General features: G+C 44.1%; 1 protein-coding gene across 5 annotated transcripts in view; it reads right to left on the minus strand.

Moving 5' to 3' along the window:
* Positions 1–16723, minus strand: part of LOC144134768 (uncharacterized) — a 59713-nt gene that overhangs the window by 28165 nt on the left and 14825 nt on the right. The window contains exon 1 of one of the 5 annotated variants that reach the window (XM_077667596.1): positions 9156–9481. The exons of the other annotated variants lie outside the window; for them this stretch is intronic. Within the exon in view, the coding sequence (XP_077523722.1) occupies positions 9156–9281 (126 nt within the window). The 5' untranslated portion in view covers positions 9282–9481. Of the gene's footprint in view, positions 1–9155; positions 9482–16723 lie in introns of those variants that run through there. 5 annotated transcript variants of the gene reach the window in all.

A 16723-nucleotide genomic window follows, 5' to 3' on the forward strand; every position in this document is an offset into this window, starting at 1 on the left:
ACGTGCCGCTGCTTCTCCGGCGTGCTTGGTTGGTTTGGGTGAGTGATCTCGGAACCTAGTCCTCGGGATAAACCTCCTTCCCGAATATGAAGCAGCTATTGACCTCCAGGAGCTCGTAGCCAGCTTTGCTATTGCTACACTGCCCACAGCCGACCAAGATGAACGATCGGTCATGGCGTTACTTATCTACAATGCTGATCTTCGCATACATCACCGCGCCAGCAAGTTATTTACACTTCTTTGTCACGACGGCCGTACCGCACAGGGCATCACTGAAGGGAACGTATCATTGATCCTTTGGTGGCATATTCGTCTAGCCCGAGGTTTTGCTGCGCTTAAAGACACTAATCACCTTCTCGTAACCAATTTGAGTTCGGAGCGCCACAAGCCACGTCAGCATGTAGGATTGCTCATTTCGAAAGATAATAGTGCCCCCAGCGGGTACCCAATCACCTCTGGCCTGTCTGTCGAAGCCCCGCATTCGGTGCCCCCTCTTTCTTACCAGCTCAACGTGAATGAAAAGTTGTCAATGACACAAAAGTCGCGCCTTCTGGCCCTCCTTCATTGTTTCGGCGAGTGTTTCGCTCTATCGTTCCAAAAAAGTCAGACGGCAGTCACCAAGCATCGCATTATCGCCACCTACACGGAAAGACATTAGCGACAGCACCCCTGCCCAATGTCGTAATTCGAATGAGGTGCCATTCGCCATCAGGTCCAGCATGTGCTTGGCGATGGAAGAATACAGCCCTTAATAAGTCCTTGGGTGTGTGTTGTCATGCTACTAAAGAAAAAAAAGTGGAACTTTTTGTTTCTTTTTTGACTACTGAAAACTGAAATTGAACAAAAAAGCTTTTCTCTTCCCCGCATTTATTTTATATGATTTGATTTATGTTTAATTTCTGATACAGAAAGAGGAGAAAGAGCAACAAGAGGAACGCCTAACGATGGCTATTGCCCCGCATACAGTTTGGCACAAACCGTTATTTAACATAGCTTTGAAAATGTTTAACACTAAAATCTTCTGGATGAATTAAGAAAATGTCACACAGAACTGGGGGGAAAAAGGTAAACAAATGATGTAACGAGAAACCAACAGTATGCAACAAATAATTCGCACATGCCAACCCAAAACACCGAGTACAGAGAAGCAAATATAAGAAAATTTGGAACATGGTTGTCATAGATGCAAATATAAGAAAATTCTGAACATGGTTGTTGCATGCTTAGCAAAAACAAAATACCAACATCATAATAGCAAAACACAATAGCAAGACTCAAGACGATAATGCACTCCTAAAATATAACAATTAGGGACAGAAACACGGCAGATTATGTGAGTTCTAAGTTATTTTCCAGCAGCAGAGCTCTAAGCGTGTTTTTGGAGACATTATCACTCAGATCTGTTAATTCTTGTATTTTGTTTAGAAGGTTATCTGTTTGATATTCAATATGTTGTGCATAATTCCTCCTTTTTTTAGGCGGCCATAAAATTTCTTTACAGAGTGCGTATGCTTGAGCTGCATTGGATTTTTGTACACTGTAAAGCTTCGCTTTTTTTATGTACTGCAGCAATCTGAAATAATAAATTTGATTGGCCTTCAACATTTTGTATTTCACAAAAAGCGGTCTTGTCAATAGTAATTCCGGTGGGCCGTGATATTGCTCAAATAATATTTTTAACACTTGTTTGCAGGCTAATTAGTCTTTTGTAGCTGTGACTTGTAGAGGTGCCCAAGACTAAGGTACAGTGGGAAGGCTAGTAATAAAAGAGTGAGTAATGAAGAACGGTTCGTAACCAGTGAGGGATGAGTGGACAGATCTTAAAGAGGCAGCGAATTGTTTTTCTAAGGTCAGCTATGAGGCTGTTTACATGAGAATTCCACGATAAGCTTTCTTCAAACCACACGCCTAAAAGCTTTTGGGCGTTGGCTTGAGCTATTTCTTTGTCATCAAACAAGATTTCTATGGGAGATTTTCAAGGCTTGTTTAGCGAAGCAAACAAAATGTATTTCGTTTTCTCAATGTGCTAGTCTAATTTATTTGTTTCACCAAGTAGACAGGTGGAGCAAATAGTTATTGACACCATGTTCAATATCCGGGAGTGAATGGCTACAGAAAAATACGTTTGTATCATCTGCATAGATGATTTGTTTTGGGCTATTAGGAATAGAGCATAAATCATTTATGTATGTTTTGAATAGCAAGGGCCGAGAATAGATCCCTGTGGAACGGCTTTTTTAACTGGCAGAACTGGAGATGTAATTTATTAAAACTGACATTGACAGCAGATTGACAGATAGCATTTTATTATTTGTAGTGATATTCCGCGGATCCCATACCTATTCAGTTTAACTAGGAGGACACCGTGACACACAGAATCAAGTGCTTTGCACAGATCTAGAAATAGTCCAAGCGTATATTGTCTTTGTTCAAAATTTGTTATCTCATTTTTTATGTTAACGATCGAGGGCTGATTATGTAGATTTGTTTTTTAATTCGTACTGCATATTACTGATCACGTGATATTTATCGAAAACGTTTTGTATCCTGACGTTGATGGCATTTTCAAAAAGCTTGGACAGGATCGGCAGGAGTGAAATTGGTCAGTAGTTAGTCAAAGCGTAGCTGTTTCGACCCCTAAAATCCGATGTGCGCGTGCATGTTTAAGTAGTCTGGAAACACACTGATCTCGAACATGCTATTCATGATATGCTCCAGGAGAATAGATACAAAATCAGCGACATATTTTATCGGTTCACATGAAATGTCAACAAAGTCAGCAGCTGTATTGTTTTTTAAGGTATTAACTATTCGTTTCACTTCGGAAGGTGTCATGGGAGTTAGCATGATCGAATTTGCAAGGTCAGCGCAACTTGTAGCAGGGTTATTTTTTGTTTTGTGTTAAGAGAAAGAAACAAAGTAGTTATTCATGGCGATTGTAGCTGCACAGCCAGACAAGACCCCACTCGGCGTTGTATTATGCAAGTCTACACATGGTTTCTAACTTCTTTCCATATTTTTTCCTGGGATTGCTTCTTATTTTTTAAAATAACAATTAGTTTTCGCTTTGCTTTACCAGCAAGTTACCTATATTTCTATCTATCTTGTAGTCAGTAAACTCTGTCGGGTCACGACCTTAAGGAAAGGCATGGTACGCCTTGCTCTTTCTATTTATTCTCTCCATTATAGATTTGCTGATCTATGGTTTTCTTACTCTTTACTGAGCCCCTTCTGCGTCTTCACTGGAAAAGAGTGACCATAGCATTACTTAAGCTTATAAAAAAACACATCATACCCTTTGTTTGGGTCTTTTTCACTTAGAATACGTTGCCAGTCAGTGGTACTGATGAGAGAGCGAAATATTTCTAGAGCGTGTTCATTTATAATACGTGACTCTTTAATTTCACTTTATTTTTTAAGTGCGCAAGTGGAATGGAACAAAACATTGGTAGATGATCGCTTATATGTACTGATAATAATCCAGAAATACTGCCGGGTGGATGCATTTTACTGATAAAGATATCTAGTAGCGTGGCACATTCTGCCGTGAGTCGGGTCGCTTTTGTAATAAGGTTTACACATGCAGAATAATTTATCAGTTCGTTCAGTTGCCTTTCCGGCGGGTTGTCAGAAAGCATGTCCATATTCAAGTCACCCATGATTGCAGAGGGAAACCCTGAGCTACTGAGGTAATGAAGAGCTTCAATGTGTTCTAAAAAGTGTTACTTGTTTCCTGCTGGTGGCCTATAGACTACTACAATAACAGCTGCATCTAACCGCGCCGTCAGGCATTCAACATCGTTTGTGACCATTGAAAACTGCGATACGACCTCATGTTTTTGTGACTGCAGCACGTACACGGCCACACGACCTCCCTTATTTTCCGAACGGACTAAGCCATTATACCTCTATTGTTCAAATTGCGGTGGAGACTCATAATGAAAGCAAGGTTTCAGAGAAAAGTAGAACACCAACTGAAAGTGAGAAGGATGACAACAGATCAAGCAGTTTATTTGCTTATTGCGAAAACTGCGATCATTTATATACAATACTGTCCGGCGATTTTGCAGGCTGTCTAGGAATGAATTAAAAGAGTCAAGATTATGGTATTCGCAGTTTATATCTGTGTCCATCATGGCTGCGCGCCCTGCAGAAATATCGGACAGTTTGTCTACTTTACGTCACCTGTCATCTTCTCGAGATCATTCCTGCAAGTGATCCTAACGACGGAGCAGCCCTCGTCTTTTCGCGCGAAAACCTTGCATCCAGCGGTCCAGACCATTTAATCGTCTTCGCCACGCACGGTACTTTTCTGCCATGGATTTGCGAAGCGGTTTTTGCAAACCGAAGTTGAAGAATGCGACCGTGAAAAGGCCGCTTTTATATTTCCAGATGGCGTATATGAATTTAAGGCGCTCCCATTCACACTCTTTTTCATGAGCTGCATTCCAAAGAATGATGTATACTGCACTCTTCGACCTCAATTGACTGTATATCCTCGTCTATTCAGATGATGTAGTTGTTTTTCTTTTCAGACATTTCAAGAGCATCTCAACCACCTTCATGCAGTCCTTCAAGCCATCCAGTATGATGGCTCGTCGCTTAAGCCGGAGAAATACCACTTTGACTTTCGCGAGCTGAAATTTCTAGGCCACCTTGACTGCTCCGATGGCACGCACCCTGACACTGAGAAGGCTACTGCTGTTGCAAAGTTTCTGACACCGGCACACAAGCGCTCCATGTGCCGATGTTTGGGCCATTGCGCTTACTATCGGCGCTTTGCAGTTAATTTTTTCAAGATCGCGGAGCACTTAACTCGTGGCACCGAGTAAGAAGTGCCCTTTACGTGGGGGTAAGATCAAAAAGATGTGCTTGCGGAGCTTCAAAGGCGTCTGGAATCGTCGCCGATATTAGGTCACTTTGACGACGCCGACACCACAGAAGTTAACATTTCTGCGACCAAAGTAGGAGTTGGCGTTTTCCTAGTGCAGTGGCAGGACGGCGATGAGAGAGTCGTTGCGAAAAGCAAGACATACCCAGTCGCCTTCCGAAAATAACTATTTCCCCAGAGAATAGGAATGCCTCGCGGTGCTGTGGGCACCCGCCAAACTTCGACCGCATCTTTTCGACATATTGTTCAGGGTGGTGAAAGACTGTCATTCCCTTTGTTGGTTGACAAATCTTAAAAACTCTTCCGGGCGATTTGTCCGGTGAGGTTGAGGCTCCAAGAATTCGACGTTGCTATCGTCTGCAAATCCGGCCAAAAGCAGATCGACGCCGATTGTCTTTCGCTTGCTCCAGCACCATCCGGCCTGGTGGACTCTGAAGCAGACGACGACTCATTCCTTGGAGCTGTGACAACGTCAACCCTTAAACAACTACTACAAGGCAACCCACAGCTTTGCCCTGTCATTGAATATTGCGAAGGCAGTATGTCATGCCCACTTCATCGTTTCTCGCGTGCCGCTTACCTAATTTTCTATCCGCAACAGGGTCTTGCACAAACCTATCTTCGCAGCCTGTCAGCGAATGTAGCACCGAGTCGTAGCTGTCGCTCTTCGTACCGACTAACTGCGCGCCTGTCATGATGAACCATCTTATGTGCATCTTGGCTTCACTCGCACATTAGCCCTGTTTCGCCAGAAGTAATACTAACCCAAGCTTGAGACCACAGTGCTACGGTATGGGAAAACCTGCTCTGACTGCCTGCTCAGAAGACACCTCCTCTGAAGACTGCCGGCTTCCTCCAACCTACGGATCTGCTTACAGTTCCATCTAAACAAGTAGGTTGGATATTTTAGGGCGATTTCCTATGTTATATCGGGGACACAGGTGTACTGTTCTCGCCACTGAATATTTATCGCGTTATTGCGAAACACAGGACCTTCAGCAATCCACTGCTGCTGAAATAGCTGTTTTTTCTCCACAACATCGTGCTTCACCACGGCGCTCCAGCTGGTGTTGTAACGAAACGTGGAATCGCCCCTAATGCGCATCTAGTGCAGTAAGTAGCGCGGCTCACTTGCGCAACTCACCGCATCAGACCACGTGTCATTACAAATTACTGACCTATATGCTCTCTATGTACGTAGACTTCGACCACAAGATCTGGAATGATGTCCTGACCTTCGTCACGTTTGCGTATAATGCCACAGGACAGGAAACAATCGGCCATACGCATTTCTACCTTCTTCACCACTGTGAAGTGAAGCCCATGTTAGGTGCGATGCTCCTACCGGATAGGCCACACACTTTCTTCTGGAATGCCGAAGAATTTGCCCAGCTTGTCGCAAAAAGCTCGCCGGCAGGCGAGGCTTCGCATTCGTCAGCATAAACGCCGAGACGCCCAGTGCTACAACATCCGTCAAAGGGACATCGAATATCATCGAGAAGACATTTCTGGGTGTGGAATCAAAACCACAAGCGAGGCCGATCCGAAAAGTGCATTTTCTAAATGGTTCCTTAAGGCACTGTCCACTTTTCGCGCCGTAATGCTCAGTCTGACATTGTGCATTTCATTAGTTAAACCTTACTATTCATGTTAAGTGAAATGTTTATTCGTTCGACACATTGCTGCCTTTCTCCTGTTTCTGATCTGTGTTCTTCCTTCATGCCTTATTTTATGTTGCGTCTGTTTAGAATCGGGATGATTCTTTTCCTGAGGACGGGAAAATTTCCCCATGCATTGTACAAAGAGTGTCGGTCGCATCGACGTTGCTCCCTCGTTGCGAGTTGAGGACGACGCACTGAGGGACGTGAGCGTTAACTACTGCTGAGCCAGCTGGTTGTGCTCCCATATTTCACATATGAAAATCTTACTTTTTCCGTAAACTTGCTGGCATACGACCTCAGTGATATTGGTCTCAAATTCTCTACACTGACCACTTGGGTTTGGAGTATACAAAACTTCTGCCATCTTCCATTCCTCTAAAACTTTCTTTTCGAACAGCACTGATTGAACAAGTGCATCCATCGGAGGCTATCACGTAAATAATATTTTCTTGTTCATCTCTGTGATGAAGATTCAACAGGAACTACAAGAAAAAAGGAACTCGAATGGTGGGCACGTGAGTGACAGCAACAGAAAGGACGGAAAACGAAGGCTGGAATGCTAAATGACAACAATTATGCCGAAAGGCTAGAAAAGGCCATGCCGCGGAAGGCAAGAAACATAGATAGTATTCATATTTTATATTTAGCGATAGATAATCTAGAGCACTAGCCGGATTTATTCTAAGTTTTGTATGAGGAACTACCAGCTGTTGTCTACGTCTAGCGTTCCTACCAACACCTTCTGCTTCACCCTATGAGATCGGGTCTTCATTAAACATCACCTTCTACTACAGGAATCTCGCATTGAACTCAACACCAATCACTCTCGATCCACGGCTGCAAACGTGATTTGAGACAGTTTGAATGTTATTTCAAGGGAATTGAAACTTTTATCCTATCACTCTACTGAGTCGGACACTAGAGCACATATGCAATCTCCATTCCACTGTAACTACAGAATAGTATTAATAGTTGCCATTGGGAACGTGTGTGCAAATAGAACTCTTGTGCTTCAGAAAAACGGTAGATTGCGCGAGTTTTTAATCCATATCAAACTTTTTGCATCTCTGCAGAGAGCAAGACATACATGAAGAAGCACCTTGTTTGTCTGTTCAGGGTCTATGTCCTGCTGGCCAGCGCATTTGAAAAGAGCGTTTTGCGCTTGATTAGTCAATGCAGGTAGAAAAAAACAAACTCGGGCGATAAGTTGAGCCTTAAGAGTATGACGCGATTGCGTTAATGGCTGCCTTCAGCCGCCTGGTGTTCTCTTTGCATATCATATTTCTTTTATATCAGATACTGTCGGACGAGCCAAAGAAGAGTTCCCTTTAGCAAAGTCAAACAAACGGGCATTCAAGGCCAAAAGGTATCTTTTTGACTCGGAACACAAGAGGTGGGGGTTTACGATTCATCTCATCCCAATTTCTTTTTCAGTGCAATAAAATTACTTTACACTCTTCCAAGTATCATCGACATTTGAGGCATATTGAGGCCTTCTATTGACATTTTATGTGAATATAAGGTCTATATAAAGTTCCACATATAAGGTCCACATTGCTCAGCGTGTGACGACAATAGCTCTTCAACCATTCTACATTTTCTCGACACGGTGCATGCGCCGCCGGTTTCTCCACTGTAATACAACCCTAAAGCTTTCTCATTAAAAAATTATTGAGAACAGGAAGCTTTAATATGTAATTTAATGGCATGTGCAGCAGCTTTTAAAGGAGAAAAACGTAAAAATTAATAATAAAACAAGAAGATTTTGGATAAAGTTTCGTTGCTATTAACTGCATAGTGCGCGATGCTGCGCAACATGCAGTAATACTGAATGTTTTGGTGTCAGGGTTCTACTTTTACTTTTTTACATGCACAATCCAACGAACCCTGCACAAATTACTGCCTGTGCTAGCATAGTATCATGGGATGTATTCAACAAACAGGAAATTGCAATATATCTTGACACCGAAAATACAACCTTATCCTTGCGTTTTCTCTGGTGACATAATGAAAGGCCCTGTAGAGCATATGGAGTGCTGCCTGACACTTTTGATCCTTCCCTATTAAGAGTGCAGTTAGCTAACCTAGCTCGCAAGAGGCAGTGCACAAGCAGGCAATTAGGACGATGTAACCAGCTGCTATTACGAAGCTTAACTCTTCTACAGAACAAAACATGAACCAGGAAATCATTTCACTGCTTTCTGTCTGCGATTTAATTTACACAATATCATGTGAACTTTACCAGATCTGCTGCATTTAGAAATTCCTCACAAACCACTCATTCTTATCCCTAACCAGAAGTCTCTGTGAAGGCTTGCGGAGGCTTTCAACCCAACAAAACTCAGCTAACAAAAGTCATGAAATTGCGCTGCCAAAATTAGACAGCAAGTTTTTGATAAGTATGCAGCGCCTTTGTTTGCCACATAAAAACTGAATCGTAGCAAAATTCCTATCCCATGGTAGACTCCTGAATACTGGACATGCTCTATTGATGAAGAGGAGCTTCTTCCTACATTATTTGTGATCTCACAGTCTACATTAACGGGATTGATGCGCAGCACTTATACATGCATAGAGCAAAACGCAACGAGAGAGGTACCCACCCCACTTGGATCCTCGTGCTTGTACACTTCCTCAGTTTCGGATAAAATGGAAACAGAAGCTTTCTGGGCGTATGTTGAGAGGCTCAATTCGACAGAAACCAAAAATGAGGTTAGTAACCAAATCATGGTGACAAATCAAACGGGTCTGCCTTTCGAAGCAGTTTATACACTACCGAGCGCTTTGACGCCGCCTTTACACTGTAGCTTCGCGGAATGTCGCTTCCCGTCCGTAACCGCACTACAAAGCGTGAATCTCGCTTCCAGCGCTTTTCCTCAAAGAAGTCTATTGTTATCGAAGTATCTCAGAAGAACAACTTGGTGCTGGCAAATTTACCAAAAGATATGTATTCGATGTTCGCTTGCAGTCATTTAAAATTACCATATGGTGTTTTAATTTATGCTCCTATGCAACACGAGTTCGTTTTAAGATAAAGTATTTTTTGAAAATGTTCAAACAGCCATTCACCCCGACTACCACTGCACAGCTGCGTAGGAGCGTTGACGCCAGCCGGCGCCATTCCAATCACAATACTCTGACATTTAGCAGCGCGTGACGGTGTGACAGCTCATCTACAATGGAATTCAATTGTGCTAAAGCGCAAACGCTAGTAGAATCGTTTTTCTGTAAGAAAAAGTTTCTCTGGTTTCACGGGGTTTGACAGAAAGCCACGGAAGTCCTGGACACATTCTACCGTGAGCGGCAGCAAATACATGTGAAAGCGCGGACTTCGAGCATCATCAGGTATTGAGGACAAACGCTTCAGTTTCCTTATTTTGCCACCACGTGGCAGATGGCTTTTGATACGTAATAATTGCGCTTTCTCATCATCTGCTAGGTAAGAAGGAATGATGACAGAGTACCGGCCGAACATAACATGATAGGTCGCTATGGTTAGAGGCAGTGGCCTGTAGCTCTCCCGAATTCCTGACAAGGGCAGGGAAAAAATCCGCTCCATTTAATTCCTCAGGTGGAAGCGTAGAAAGGGCTGTCTGTTGAACTAACCACTTTTAATTTATCGCATTGATCTACACGTGTCTACGCGAAGTGAGCTTGAAGATAACTGCTGAAATCCTCTTTCTATAAAGTGGCATTATATACCTGCAGAGTGTTTCAGGAAACAAAAGCAATTTTTTAAAAATAAAGATATTGAGCTGGTTCTTTGCCCTGCTATGAAGAACTGCAGCGCAACGCAGCAAAACACGAGAACAGACAATAGTTAACACACAACCTTTCAAAATCTTTTTTTCGGTAGTAAAGCTTTTCAACTTGCCCGAAGGTTTTAGTTTCGGGAGCCCTGCCGAAGCTCTAATCTATGGATCAGGGACTTACCGGCATCGAATAACTGCAGTGGCTAAAAACTTCTGCAAATGGTGTCTCATATAGTGTGACAGGTACGATTTCCTAAATAACGTACTTTCGTCCGACGAGGTGCAGTTCGGCAGAGATGCCAGAGTGAATTTGCACAAAGCAGATTACTGGTCAGGTCGCAACCTGCACTGGCTGCGAGAGCAAAAACACTAGCTTTTGTGGATTCCAACTTTATCGCGGCCGTATCGTTGGACCACACATTTTTCGAGGAAACCTGGCAAGTAAGCCCTACACAGGCTGTGTGTAAAATATGTGCTAGCGGACATCGCATCAGAGCTTCCTGTCAGTATTGTGCGCTCGATGGGCTACGGATAAAACGCACCGCCACCACATTCGTGTTTTGGTGGTGAGCGTTTTCTTGAGGCAAACTTCCTTTAGCAGTGGATAGGGCGCCACTGACCAAATCCATGGCCTCCCAAGTTCTCAGATTTGACCTCCATCGTTTTTTTTTTCTTTAGAGGGATGCAAAAGATGAGGTAACTGTCGCAGATCGGAAGCGCGTCCCCGACTTTCCGGAGGTAAACGCTATCGTGTTCAGGTTCAAACTAGAGAATAACCACATTTAATAAATTAAAACGAAGCCGCATTTATAAGTTAAAGAAAAAGGGTCAATAAGAAACGGAAAAGAAAACAAGAAAAACACACACTCAACACGCGTACAACACTACAGACCAAAAGGAAAGAGGTCACCAGGTACTGAGCGTCCCAGGTGAAGCGGGGATGCCTTGAAAACAGGGCGCACGCGGGTCGATGTATTGCGACGCGTCGCTGGCGATGCTTCTAAGGAAGCAGCGGAAGGGAGCCAGGTGGTGGTATGAGAGGAGAAGAACACGGGGAGACGCCGGTGGTCTCCCGTCAACAGCCCGAAAGAGCTTGACAGCGGCAAAAGAATCGTAGCCAGATCCCGTCGACGGCAGCCCGAAACGCCAGAGGCCTAAAACAGGCCATCCAAGGGTACCTTTAGGCAGTACGGACCCTCAAACCATCGGCTGCCACCTCCAACCCTGTAAGGGACGCAGAGGCTTAAGTCGGTGATCCAGGGGAGGTCACGGCAGTTCGGACCCAACGTCCGACGGCTGCCACCTCCAAGCTTGAATGACACGACCTCCGCGGCGCTGTCTCCCTTCACAACTCGGTTTTCTGACACGTCAGCTCTCCGCTCCTCGTGCTCGCCACACTATTCGAAGCCGTCGCCTCGTACACACCCTTCGCACGCGCACGAGCGCAACGCTGAGCTGGCACGCGCAGCGCTCCGCTCCCAGACGCACCACTGTCGATGCCCCGCGTTCAAAAATCCACCGAGGATCTTTTGTGCACCTCACAGAGTCACACAGCACTGATAAGCCTGCTGTATCTGAGGGATAAGATTGCTACAGCACTGGCCAACGTCCCAGAGGACATGATTTCGAGTTCTGTTTTTGCAGTGAAAAATGATGCCCAGATATGCTTGTAACCGCCGTGGCGACTGAGTGGTAAGAGTGCTAGGCTTCTGACCCCCGAAAGACGCGAGTTTGACACCAGCCACGGCGGGTCGCATTTCAGTGGAGGCCAAATGCTGGAGGTCCATATGCTGTGCGATATCAGTGCATGTTAATGAACCTTACATCATTGATATACCCCCAAGACCATGGCTATGTCAGGCCCGGTATTATGTGTCGCTTTCGCTTTTAAGCCATATAAACCAGCAGGTATATATTGGCATGCCATCATTTCTATCATGTACTGTGAGCCTCTCATCTTCCAAAAATAAAGTAGTGCTTTAGCTGAGACTACGAAGTTCCATTTGCTTACGTTGTGCGAAATCGTTGTCGAAACTGCAATATGTTCCAAAACCATTGTTTAATGTAGCTAGAGGTGGGGGCAGTTTGGCATCAACACTACTACGGGCATCAGCTCATTGAATGCGATAAGCACAGTGACCCTTTTAAAGAAATATAAAGAAATAAACAAAAACGTTTTGTTGTGTTAGCTAAGGCACCTTATCATGTGCGAAATGCGGGTTCGTGAGCTGCAGGAAAAAAAAAACCTTCATATGACTGCACCACACGCAAAACGCTTCCACTCCGGGCGATGCATTCGCCGGTCACAGCCGCATTCGGCGCTCCTGAGGCCAAATCACATTTCAGCCGGCGAGCAGTTGTCATCTTACAGCGGCCATGACGTGCCGTTTTAGTGCTCTAGCCGTAGAAAAGCGAGAGATGCGCTTGAGACATAGAGCTTTGAGTGATGTCAGCCCGTGGGAGTGGTCCAGCGGCGCCTTACGGTCGCTGGGCACCCGGTATACAGGGCCTTAAAGACGCAGTTCTGAGCGGTGAAACGGCGCAGGTAGTTGTAGTTTTCTAGATCTTATTATGCATATCGGATGCATTGACGACCCCCTGCCATTTTCTCATTACAACCAAACGCCAACATGATAATTCCATAGTTATCTAACAGATGCTGTTGTAGTACCCCGGTAAACATCACTTCGAAGATGTGTAATAACGTCGGCAACGGCTCTTATTAGTAGAGCGCAAGGACAAGTTTACATCTGAGGGCCTTCTGAGAAAAGTTATTCTCTGACATACACTGTAATAATTGTCATTCTACTGCAGCAAAATAGTCTCAGAATTTTTTTTCATAACTGGTCACAAATGGTGTTGCAACTTCTCCACAGGCTTAAAGACGCAGCCAGACTCTCATGAAATTCATAAGAAGCGTTGCATGAAATTGACCCATTGGGCAGTTCTTCGCCAATGCCTCCCTCCCCCCTCCCCTCCGTTTGATTTCGGCGTCTCCGCATTCTAACGGCAATCATTTTGACCCTCTTTGAAATATGCAGGCTTGTACAGAAAAGCTTGCGAAAGGTAAGTTTTTCCAGATGCAAAAAGGGCTTCGGCGCCATTGTAAGATTACTGTTTTCAGAGGGAAGAAAGTATAAAAATCGTGTCAACAGACTTCAGGACATCTACTATCTAATGGTACAGTTTTTAGCTACTGTATTTATTTTGAACACTTCACTGCCATAGACGAAAATAAAAAATAAATTATACAGCTAAGCTTACCAGGCTAGCGCATGAATCTGCTAAAGCTCTTATAGCCTTGATACAGCCACTTCGCGACATGAGAAATGTCACCTCAAGACGCACTGAACTGAAAGGCGTAAAGTTCCAGTTGGTTACTGTGCTCGTGACAATTAACGCCGCGGTTATTGCTCTAAACCCCTTCACTGTGCCTCGTACATACCTACCACTACCACTGTCGACGTCAATTCAATGGTTGGCCTCAAAACTTGGCGATATATGGAATTTACGTAAGAAAGGTAGACAAGCTGACAACAGGAAGATGCATCGTAAAAACAGTGAGCAGGCTTTCACTCAGCTGAAAACTTATTGCGGTGAAATAAAACGTGTAAAAACCCTTTAAGGAAAGCGTTGACTCCGCAGTAAATATGTTACTTAGGTGTGAACGCTCTAACGGCGCCGCGAAGAGAGGAAAAACCCAGGTAGTGCAAAAAAGTCACTATGAAAGAGCCTCCCTAGATAATTGCACCGGATGTTGTCATTCGGGCTAGTTGGTTATCATTCAAGTTGAATGAGCGGCGTAAAGCCACGAGGACAAGAATATACAAGGAGAGAGACGGGCGCCAGTTTTTAGGTGATTTCGTCGATATTTCGTTCCTTCCAGTTTTCAGCGTGTTTGATTTGCAAAAGAAAGTTCGGACTTTGTGCCTCTTTTCTGTGAACAAGAGCTCCAAACAACCAGCTTCAAGTGGTTATTGTCATCACTTGCACAATACCCGTCCTAAGTACCCATAGGGACGCGTCACACGAATTGCGCGTCGCATTCTTCATCGCACGCAACACATCCGGCAAGCCCTCATCGACTGGACACCTGGTTATGTGTCTCTTCTTGACTCTGATCGGCATATGCTCGGCGCTTCTTTGAAGCGTCATCTCAACCCAGAGGAGGCAGATGCCTTCTAATTTACTGCATAAACCGCATATCATATACCGAATATAGCACCTCACAGGAGATGGTCTCCTAGCTCCAAATCCAGACTAACTCTTTCCCCAATCACGTTCTTGCGCAGACCTTTTATCGCACCCTAAATCCGAAAATTGTGATTGTCATGGAATACATCCAAGCCGCTGGCAATCCTTACGAGGACACCTCAATAGTTGCTGAACGCACCAATCACCGAGCCGCCAGGATTACCGCTACTTTGTACGACCGGCATGGCCTAATCTGCTGAGCCATGCGAATAGCTGCTAAAATCTGTCTTCTAACATGAGCCCACACTTGTGGTTCTTCCCTCCAGCCTTAGTTTCTAATAAAGATTTTTTCTTCCTTATGCTAGTGGTATCTAGCCAACGCACATTTCTGTTTTGTCGCAAGCGCTGGCTACAATTCAGATTGTTTGTGTGTTGTAGGCACCGACATGACAGATGAAAACCAACATGAAAATATTTTTAAATATCATGCCACTAGCTACACACCGAAAGGATACCCGCCTTGACCTTTTGCATCAAATTTTCTTTTTATAATTCTCAGCGCTCGTTCCCGATAGACTGAACTAGCACACTCCATTTCTTGTCGCCGTAAACGCTAATACAAGGTGACATTGCCCCTTTGCGACACAGTCACATGTGCGCGATTATAATTTTCTGTAACCTGTAATGAGCAGAATATGCTGCCCACATCATCAGGAAGCATCAGTGATTTAATTGAATGGTAAAGAAAAAGTTCTGACTACACTGATTACCGATATACATCTGCATTTTCTTCAGAAATTAATTTATTGCTTTGTATTGGCTGACCGCCACTCATTATTCTTACTGCTCAATAAAATTTTTAGCATGTTTTAAAGATTGTTTCCTGGCTGTTCACCTGGTTTGCTGGCTCTTCATTGCCGCCAGCCTAAGCACTCATGCACGGCCAACTTGGACAACATCTCGATCCTCGGAAGAAACAAAGATAGGCTGGCCAGGGAGATCATCAAAGCTGTTGCCATCTATAAGAAAGGAAAAGACGGCGTAAGCAGCCCTTCAATTGCACTGTCAACGAAAGAAAAAGCGTACCTCCGGTATGTGCGGTCTGCCCCATGAACCGGTCAATTTATTCGCCCCGTTCTTCTCGCCATCGTTTTTATGTTTTTATCTCCCACATCACCTTTTTAGCCTTTATAGCCCTGTTTAGCTGTGTTAACGTTGGCATTTATTGTTTTTAACTCGACTCTCGTCTCACCTGGAGGCTAAGAAGGCTTTTATACTTTTCGCAGCCTCATGTCCATCTTCATCTTTAAAAATTGTAGCTGTTTCGGGGAGTTTAGTTTGCCTCTGTATTTTTATTTATTTATATATTTATTCAGTTTTTTTAGTATGTTCTTTGTATGACGCGGCTTCTTTTCTTTCATATTCTGGTTTGTGGCCTAGATGTTATGTTGCGACTGCTCTAAAGGAGTGATTTTCAGTTATATGTTGTTCCCCAGCACACGTGTGCAAAGATTTGCAACGCGGCCTCAGATTCACTGGTTTCGCGTTACAGTTGACGTCTGTTCCGTCATTTTTACCGAGGTTTTGTTGTATGTGATTTTGTTAGGCCCTTTTTGCCATGCGCTTTGTGCTCTCTCCATCCTTCTCTCCGCCTATACCCACTGTGTATATTTCCGCGTGCTTCGCGCTTTTTCATTAAAGTTGTTAATCAGCTGTGTGTTCCGTGTTCTATGTGTATGTCTACGCTGTGCGTCCCAAAGTTCATGCTAGCCCAAAGATGAACCCACCTAGCTCATGTAACTTTGTGTCTCCATCCCAGCCTGCCCAGCGGAGTGTCAGTACTGTGACCATATTAGCAGCCGGCAGGTAAATAATGATTCGTCCCTCTGGAAGGGCACCCTAGGTCGCACAAGCTCCACCGTCGACAGCACCTCCCATCGCAGGGCGGTGGCGCATCGCTTAACCGCTGCACCACTGCGACAGGAGTGGAATGAGGGCTTCCAGAGATTTATGAGTGTACATTTGAGAATTACCAATGCCAAATATATATATATATATATATATATATATATATATATATATATATATATATATATATATATATATATATATACACACACACATTAAAGCATTAAGCTCCCCCTAAAGAAGTGATTAGGTGTCCCCTCCAGTTTTCTAACAATGAAATGTCAGAAAATATAAAAAACGTCACGGCCCTGAGTAAG

This window comes from Amblyomma americanum, chromosome 5 (assembly GCF_052857255.1).
Source record: "Amblyomma americanum isolate KBUSLIRL-KWMA chromosome 5, ASM5285725v1, whole genome shotgun sequence".
NCBI classification, from domain to species: Eukaryota; Metazoa; Arthropoda; class Arachnida; order Ixodida; family Ixodidae; genus Amblyomma; species Amblyomma americanum.